The 9,644-nt window shown below is 39.3% G+C and overlaps 1 protein-coding gene across 2 annotated transcripts; it reads left to right on the forward strand.

Moving 5' to 3' along the window:
• Positions 1-3,510: 3,510 nt before the first annotated feature.
• On the forward strand, positions 3,511-8,291 carry mrps17 (mitochondrial ribosomal protein S17). 2 transcript variants are annotated; one of them, XM_080210545.1, is made up of 4 exons: positions 3,511-3,686; positions 3,827-3,964; positions 5,221-5,356; positions 6,201-8,291. In XM_080210545.1, exons 3-4 carry the CDS (start codon positions 5,234-5,236, stop codon positions 6,489-6,491), a joined length of 414 nt encoding a protein of 137 aa, XP_080066671.1. In that variant the 5' UTR covers positions 3,511-3,686; positions 3,827-3,964; positions 5,221-5,233; the 3' UTR covers positions 6,492-8,291. The 2 variants fall into 2 exon arrangements, with proteins under 2 accessions (XP_080066671.1, XP_080066670.1); XM_080210544.1 differs by lacking the exon at positions 3,827-3,964.
• Positions 8,292-9,644: the final 1,353 nt, after the last annotated feature.

Consider the following 9,644-nt stretch of genomic DNA (forward strand, 5'->3'; position numbering starts at 1 on the left):
AAGTGTCTTTTGTTATCCGTGTGTTCATAAATGAGGGACTTAATTTTTATATGCACTTCATCATCTATATTTTTAATTTTGATCTCTTACATTTGTTTAGAAGCATAGCAAGATGTACCAGGTTGGAGTCAAGGGTCGAATGGTATTGAGGAACAGAATCATGGAATTTAGCAAGACTGTTGGAAATAGGTAGGAAACATCATGTTATACCTTACATTGGCATGAAACAACGTAATCTGACAAGATTTTCCGCTCCTATTGCTGATCCTGTCTGATGAAAATGGGAGCAGAAAATCCCCCCAATGACTTTAGTTTAGATGCATGCATGGTAATGAAAGTTTACAACGTGAAAGCAAACAAGGATTAAAGAAAACTAAGCTGTTGCTTGGCAACCATCGCCACCCTGGGACAGAAAGAACTTTTAAATTAGTTGTAAGTTGAACCCAGGAGAAGCTTGACAGGATAAGGCAGCTGCAGAGAGCAGACTTCTCAAAAGAAAGTCCCAAAAAACAGGGAGTGGGGACAAAGAAAAATGTCTCAGGGAGACAGTTAAATTAAAAGAACAAAGAACAATAAATTAACCAGGGTACTATCTGAAGTTAAAATAAAAAGCAGAGAAATTGATCTGAGTTAAATAGAGAGCTGCAAGGACCAGATTTAAAGTTGTCTAGCTGAAAGGCCAGTGGAAATCAAAAATTTGATGATGCCTTAACATAGCCTGTGAAATGGTAGTGTTAGAATCATAGCATCCTACAGTGCAGAAAGGGGTTACTCAGCCCATCGAGTCTGCACCAACCACAATTCCACCCAGGCCCTATCCCCACTAATCCCTCTAACCTATGCACCCCAGGACACTAAGGGGCAATTTAGAATGGCCAATCAACTTAGCACACACACATCTTTGGACTGTGGGAGGAAACCAGAGCACCCAGAGGAAACCCACGCAGACACAGGGAGAATGTGCAAACTCCACACAGACAGTGACCCGAGCCAGCATTCGAATCCAGGTCCCTGGAGCTGTGAAGCAGCAGTGCTAACCACTGTGCTACCGTGTTCTGTTCTTGGGTACCTGAGAGATTGTGTGGCAGCTTGAATGCTTGTGGCAATCAAAGGCATAAGGATATCGAAAGGATAAATTGAAATCCTGGAGCTTTATCCTTGGTGGTCATCTGAGCAAAAGCTTTGTTTGGGGCAAGATTCCAAGAGGGCTCTTAAAAGGTAGAATTTCGAAACACTTGCTTGTAAGTCAGAGTTCCAGTGAAACCAGTCAGCTCACAGTGGGATAGGCATCTGAAGAGATTTGATGAGAAATCCACAGAAGTTGTATTGGGTGGCATCTGTCACTTGGTTTCAGAATGTTGTAAGCCTAATAACAGTTGGCTTATTGGTTTACATGAACTGTGTACTTACTGAGAACATTAGAGGATAAGACATATTTTGCGACTTGTGTTATCCTTACAAATCTGTGTACATTTGTAAAGAAATAGTGGAGTAAAGGAGTAGTGTATTCTTGTTAACATCTGTTGGATGTAACTCCCTCATTATACGGTGCTGTTTTATGGCGAACAATATTAACATCTGATATAAAATTGATATGGCCATAAAAAAAAACATTAGCACTTTGTAGCCCAACAGCTTGATTTCTCCAACTATTTTCTACTAAGGAAAAAATATAAAGATACAAAAAAAAGGTTGAAACTTCTAGTGATGATACTGTTAGTAAGCTGCTGGGATATTTTACTCTGTTAAAGACACTAAATATATTGATAGGCTGATACAGCAGAGAATGAATCACCTTAAGTCTATGTTCTCTGGTTGCTGCCTCTAAGAATCATAGAATCCCTGTAGTGCAGTAGGAGGCCATTTGGCCCATCGTGTCTGCTCCAACTTCCCGATACAGCATCTTACTCTGGCCCACCCCACGCATTTATCCCATTAATCCCCCTAACCTAGACATCTTGGGACAATAAGGGACAATTTAGCATGGCCAGTCCACCTAACCCGCACATCTTTGGACTTTGGGAGGAAACTAGAATACCTGGAGGAAACCCATGCAGAAACAGGAGACTATCCAAACTCCACACAGTCACCCAATGTGAGTCCCTGCCACTGAGGCAGCAGTGCTAACCACTGTGCCACCATGCTGCCTGCCATCAGAAAGTTTATTTATTCTTTTAAAATCATTTTGAACACTTCTATCAAATATTTATTTAACCAAGTCTGAGCAGTGCTCATCAGCCCACATACAAGTGGTATGAATGTTTTCTTTTCACTGTGTATGTAAAGAAATCTGATCCATGCAAAATTGAAAATGTAAACCATGAAGTATCCATCTCTTTGCTGGCAATTGTAGGTTTTCCCTGCAAACCCTCAGATTTGTCTACTATGAAGTCCGGGGAAAAGGACTTCCCGGAGTATTTCAAGCCAATGAAGGTATTATAAATTGAATGGCATTATTAGCACGTAATAAATCAGGAGTCAATTTGTGCACATTAAATGTCCACAAACAGTAACGTGATGATGACCAGATTATCTGTTTTTCTGTGATATAGGAAGAAATAGTGGTATTGTTTCTGCATGGGTTTCCTCCAGGTATTCCACTTTCCTCCCAAAGTCCACTAGACTAGTTTTCCAGAGGCCCAAGCTAATGCTCTAGGGACATGGGTTCAAAGCCTTCAACAGGAGCTGGTGGAATTTGAATTCAGTAAATAAATCTGGAAATATAAAGCTAATCTCAGCAATAGTGACCATAAAACCATCACTGATTCCCTAATATCCTTTAGGAGTTTGCACGTTCTGCCCATGTCTGTGTGGGTTTCCTCCACCATCCAAACATGTGTGGGTTAGATGCATGGCCATACTAAATTGCCACTTAGTACGGGGGGGTGGGAGAAGGGGGTGGGGGGTTAGCAAGATAAATAGATGGGTTACGGGGATAGGGCTGTGTGTGATTGTTGTTTGGTGCAGACTTGATAGGCCGATTGCTCTCTTGCACTTCAGGGATTCTATGTTGATTGATGGATACGTTGAGATAATTCCCCTGCCCTTCTTCAATACAGTGCCATGGAATCTTTCACATCCACCCTCTCCAGCAGGGTCCTTGGTTTATCGTCTCGTGGGAAAGGCGGCAGATCCGACTGTCCCTTGAATCCAGAACCTTCTGACTGACCAGAATGCAGCCATTTGAGCTGGGGTTCAAACGGTCACTACTGGGGACGGGAGAGAGTAAAATCAAATCAGGGAATTGAATGCGGTGGAATTAAAAGACAGAACCAAATGTTCAGGGAAGAAAAATCTTAGATCGGGAATCCAACTGCGAGCCCACTCCAGCTCTGACGGCCCAGTAAAAGCCACATTGAAGAAGACGATAGAAATACCCCACGGGCGGGGAAGCAATATCAGGAAACACACCAGCTCCGCCTCGCTGTGCGCATGCCCGGTTCGCAGAGGGAGGGAGGCAGTGGCGCCGGAAGTGTGTCCGTTGCTTTAACATTTCCCTCCGTTTGGCAAGTGTGGATCCGGAGAAGGTGTGTGTCTGCGACGTCAGGTTGGGGTGGAATAAGCTACATCGAAAGGAGCAAATAAATTACCGATCATTTACCCACTCATGTTTTGACACCCCCAGTTATTGTTCTGTCCCGTATAATCAAAGTCTACTACTTTTTATGTTATTCGGGTGAATCAATGTAAGTCACATCTGTCCTTCAAACCTTCCGCGCGACTTTTGTAGCCGAAAGTGAGACAAGTGTTTCTCACTGAATGAAGGAAATTTTGAGGAACGTTGCTGGTGTTGAAAATAATGATATTTTAAAATTAATTTATATAGGGTCTCTCCCAAACGCTATCACCAAATAGGAAATGGTCTTATAATATCCCAACACAGCTAATGAAGTAGTGCAATACATTGTTGTAACGAAGAGAAACGAACAACAACTTTGTACAGAGCAAGGTCCCACAAAAATTGGTAAGATATTGGGCTTATGTGCTTGGTGAGAATGGATCCAACTTATGTGTACAAACAAGATATTGTAAAAATGTTTTTTAAGTACTATGGGTGGCTCATTCTCAATTCTTAATTCAAAACGTAATGGGTTCAAGTTGCATTCCAATTTCCTATGTATAGAATAAAATGTCCAATGGTAGAGTATTTCATCAATGGAAATGAACATTTTATAATTTATGTCATTGCTGTTTGTGGAATGTGCTGTTGCTTGTAATTTCCCACAGAACAGCAATGATTACATTTCAAAAAGGTGATTTTGCTGTCTGAAATGCTTTGGGTCACCCGAACAGAAGGAATAAAGAAAAAAACTTGTATTTGTATAGCATTTTATACAATCTCAGGATTTCCCAAGTGCTATACTGCCACTTTTGAAGTATGGTCACTGTCTAATGTAGGGAACATGGCAGCCAATTTGCTCAGAGCAATGTTCCACAGAGGTGAATGTAATAATGATCACATAATGTTTTTTGATGTTAAGGATTAATTTTTGGCCATGACACTCGGTAACTACCCTGCTCCTTGAAATATTGTAAAAAGTCTGACAACACCAGGTTTTAGTCCAACCGATTTATTTGATAGTAAACTCACAAGCTTTCAGGTTAGTCCCTTCGTCAGGTGAATGGAGAGTTCTGGCCTCAGACAGAGCATATAAAGCGACTCTGCGCAGAGTTGCTGAACAGAGACTGATAGCCAAGTTCCGTACACATGAGGAGGGTCTCAACAGGGATCTTGGGTTCATGTTGCACTATCTGTAACCCCCGTGACTTGCCTGGGTTTGCAAAACCTCACTTACTGTACTGTCTGGAGACAATACACATCTCTTTAACCTGTGATCAGTGCTTCTTCCACACACATGGTCAGCCACTTCAGGACTTGAACAGCAGGTTAGGTGTAAAGATTCGCATTCTAATCAGTAATCTCTAAACTGTCTGTGCTTTATGCTCTGTCTGAGGCCAGAACTCTCCATTCACCTGACGAAGGGACTAACCCGAAAGCTTGTGAGTTTACTATCAAATAAATCGGTTGGACTAAAACCTGGTGTTGTCAGACTTTTTACTGTGTTTACCCCAGTCCAACGCCGGCATATCCACACCTTGAAATATTGTCATAGGGTATTTTAAATCCACCCAGTTAAATATACTATTAAAATAGAAGTTGTCTTTAAGCAAATATTGAGTTATTTTGTGTGATTCTACAAAATCTCATTTATTTTACAGATAATTTTGAAACATGTCAGCAAAAACTGCTACTGTCCATGCCAAATGGATTATAGGAAAAGTGATTGGGACAAAAATGCAGAAGACTGCCAAAGTCAGAGTAACTAGACTTGTCCTGAATCCATATCTGTTAAAGGTAAGTTTGATTACTTTGCGGTATATAAAATGTTATACAGATTAGAGAAAGAGAGACAATGATTGTTTATTTATTCTGAGATTTTACTTTTTCTTTAAAAACTTGTTGGTCCACATTGTTGAATTCAGTTTTACTAAGCAGATTGTGGTGTGGTTTAGGGATTATTTTCCCAATTAATTATTTTCAGTACTTATAATTTCTAAAATATTTGTATATAAAGTTTTATTGGTTTCTAGTCAGAACATTAACAGATTTACTACTTTGGTTAAAAGATTGTAATCTTCCAAGATTTAACAATTATTTTAATAATTTGAAGACTCGACACAAAGAAGAAACTCTTCACACTGCTAAATTTTACTTATCTCTTTGGAACCACTTATTACTTTCATTGCCCTTAACTCTACAATTGTCAATCTTGGATTGTATTAAAATTCCACTTGGTTCTTCAATGGCCCTTAGAAAAGAAAACCTCTTGTCCTTATCTGGTCTGGCCTACATCTAATCCACAACACCTATCAACATGGTCGACTCTTAACTCTTCATTGAAGTTGGCCTGATGAATCACTCAATTATATTGGGGCAACTAGGGAAGGGCAATTAATGCCAGCCTTGCCAGTCATGCTCATGTTGAGTGAACAATTTTTTAAGAAGTATTTTCAGAACTGTAGCTATTGAACACACCTTCCAGCAATTAAATTCACAATTCCGAACCGTTGGGTTGACTATCTGCTCCTAGAATTCCAGCATCATTCCTGTCTAAAAGTAGAAGTTCGTTTTTAAAGCGGTAAACGCATGTTAAATGTACTTTTTAAAACAGCACTTTAAAATGTCCATTTTTCTACAGTTCTACAATAAAAGGAAGACATATTTTGCTCATGATCCAAAAGAACAGTGCACTGTGGGTGATATTGTACTTCTGAAGGCTTTGTCTGAACGAAGGACCAAGCATGTTAAACATGAACTGGCAGAAATTGTATTCAAAGTTGGAAATATCATTGATCCCGTCACACAAGAACGCTGCAGTGGAAGTCGAATAATTGAACCCCTTAAAGACACTGATTCAGATGTGGGATGCTTGAATGATCATATGAAGAATTTAGAGATCAATGTTGTGCAGAATAATACAGAACATTAAAAATTCTGCAAGTTAAACTATTAATACAAAGTTTGTAAATTTGAATGTATCTAATGAATACTCATGTTGCAGCTGTCATTCAGAAACGAACCAATGATTTTTTTTAAAGAGAAAGAAATGTGTAATGAATATCCCAGCTTTAATTTGTGTTTTCCTTACATGGGAGAGCTTGAATTTTTTGAAATCTTAGTAAAATAAATCCAAATGATTCCGAATAATTTTCAGTTTAGTTTCACATTCAATCCTTACGATATTAGGTGACTTTTAAAATAAATTACTGGTAGGTTTCCAACGTAATTTCTTGATCTGTCAAAATGTAAACTGTCGTAGAGCCAGCCGAGGATGAAACCAATAGATTTTCTGAGTGAGAGACATGCTTTCTGCAATGTCTGATATTTGAAACATAAGAACATAAGAAATTGGAGCAGGAGTAGGCCATCTAGCCCTTCGAGCCTGCCCCGCTATTCAATAAGATCATGGCTGATCTGTTATGGCTCAGTTCCACTTTCCCGCCCTCTTTATCTTTATTATCTTTTCCCTGCATAGTTCTCAACAAGGAAAGCCACCATGCATATTCAAGCAACCCCAACACAGTAAATAACTGGATGGTTTCTATCCAGTCCATCCTTACCAACCCCACTCTGACCCATACAAAGTGTGAGGTTAGGCGAATTGAAATTTTTAAGACTGAGTGATAATTTTGTCAGGCAAGGACGTTAAGGGATGTCAAACCAATCAGGTCAATGGAACTAAAGTACAATTCAGCCATCGTCTAACTGAATTGTGGAACGTGCTCAAGGGACTGAATGGCCACCATTACACCTTTAAAGCAAAATTTAGTTTCACATTTGAACTCACCACATATAATTCATCTTTCATATTTTTAAAAGCCCAATTATTATGGACTTTACATCTTCCTGGGAACAAATGCACTACAATCTTCAATATTACTGACTCCAAGTTACTGCAATTGGGGTTGGAAATCAAATAGATAACCATGTTGACCCAACATTTAAAAAAAACACATATGGATGGATAGCTAAAGATCACAAGCAGTAATGTCATCTGAGTTCAGATATCTAGAAAACCATTTGTGTTTTTCTTTTGTGACAATGTGCCCTGAAAATCTTTCTCAAGGTCATGGCCGAACAGGCCACTTAAGATGGCGATTTGCAAGAGCATGCTGGGATAATTGGACAAGTACTGAAACCGACAGGCTGCAGCTGCAGACGTAGGAATACACAGGATATAGGCCAACTCAAGGACATAGGACACTTTCTGGTGAAACCAGGTTGTTTACCAGACACAGGATGCCTTTACCTTTATTTGGGAGGGAGGTATTGACCTAAGCACCTCCAGCATCTACAAGCATGGCTGTTGGGTACGCACCCAGAGATCGGTGTGGCAACACCCGATTGTAATCTATCGACCAGGGTGATCAAGCCCTGATCGATTGATTGGCAATAACTAAAAAGGGCACTAAACCAATGAGGTACAAAAGGTACAGCACAACGGAAGAATCTGTCCCCGTCTCTCACGAACAATAACAACGGTGATTATTGCCAGCAATGACCAGCATGAGGAGAGCCACTAAAGAAAGAAGACCAGAACCAGAGTATCAGATTAGATTGAAGGACCACACTACACAGAGGACCATGGAGACCAACATGCAGATAAAGACCAATATCTGCCTGGGTACTTGCCAGTCCCGCAAAAGTTAAGTCAAGGTCTGGTATTGAACTTGAACTTTAGTATTCTGTAAGATAATTTAGCATTGATTGTGTGGGTGATTAATAATTGTGTGAGAATAAATATTACTGTACTAACAAGAAGTCTACTCGTAATTCGTTGTCCACCGTATAAAAGGTTAAAACAGACTGTGCAGCAGAAGCAGCAATAAGATCATGGCTGATTAAATCATTGGCAATCAATGTTCAGAGATGTTTTAGATAACCAGGAGAAATAGAAGAAAAGCTAATTTACCAAGTATGGATAAAGGTACGTATAACCAATGAAAGTTTTTTCTCCTGGGCATTAGTGTAGGTATCAGGCTTACTGTTAGATGCATAAGGGAGGCGTGAAGCGTTTTTCTTCAAAACTGGGAAGCAATTGGCCACCCCCAACACCACCATCTAGACTGTCAACTCAAGGGTGCCAATTTTGCAAATAAACTTTGTTCACGTTTATGTATTGCATCATTGTGTTACCAAATAAATCTCTCTGGAATTAGTATAACTTGGAAATTTGCATCAAAGAAACTTCTCCCTCAAAACTCAACTGTTGATAATATTTGAGATATAATGTAGCATTTTTAATAGCACTAAAATCTGCTTTTCTTAACTTCAACTCTTAAGTGAAATATTAGGTAAAAGCAAAATACTGGGGATGCTGGAAATCAGAAAAAAATAGGAAGCACAAGGAGTACTCAGCAGGCCTGACAGCATCTGCAAAGAGAAAAACAGAATAAGTGTTGAGTCGAACACAACTTCAGAACTCATACTCGACAAACCATTAACTATTTCTCTCTACAGACACTGCCAGACCTACTGAATATTTTCAGCACTTTCATTGAAGTTGAATCTTCACTGCTAGAAACAGTCATACATGAAATTAGGTAATGCAAAGTGGCTAGCACAAGTGGAACCATGTTCCAATAGCTCAGTATCTGCAAGCAGAGTGAAAAAAGTTATAAGAAAGTAAAAGCCTGAAACAGCACTCATGTCTGAGGATTCACATGCTGATTTAAAAAACTTTCCTGTTATACTGTACAAATTCAAGATCATGAGAAGAGGGAAAAAATAATCACCCTATTAAACTAACTTCTTTAGGTATTGTGTATGTGTACATATTCGTGTGCATACAGATGTATGTGGTGCTTCTACAGATTAGCTTGAGCTTTATTTCTCAGAATAATGTAGATATAATCATAGCACAGCCTCAATTAACTAAGTTTAATATAGATTAACAATAGAGTTTTGCAATTTAGATTACAGTAAACTAGAGACCAAGTTAGTTATTTTCACACAGCAACATCCATATTCTCACATTGAGTCACAAGTCTTTTGTCATGTATTTATTCCTGTTGGCTCACTGGAGCTATGCTGTATTAACGTATGCACCAGAAATTATGTAAGAGACCAAGCCGGAAAACAA

The sequence above is a fragment of the Carcharhinus amblyrhynchos genome, chromosome 23 (genome assembly GCF_965287045.1).
Source record: "Carcharhinus amblyrhynchos chromosome 23, sCarAmb.v2.hapA, whole genome shotgun sequence".
Taxonomy (NCBI): Eukaryota; Metazoa; Chordata; class Chondrichthyes; order Carcharhiniformes; family Carcharhinidae; genus Carcharhinus; species Carcharhinus amblyrhynchos.

Excerpts from the sequence above, each read along its gene's own strand:
- mrps17 (XM_080210545.1), top strand. The coding sequence starts at position 5,234 with ATGTCAGCAAAAACTGCTACTGTCCATGCCAAATGGATTATAGGAAAA. Across the intron at positions 5,357-6,200 it reads TGAATCCATATCTGTTAAAG|TTCTACAATAAAAGGAAGAC; the intron begins GTAAGTTTGATT and ends ATTTTTCTACAG.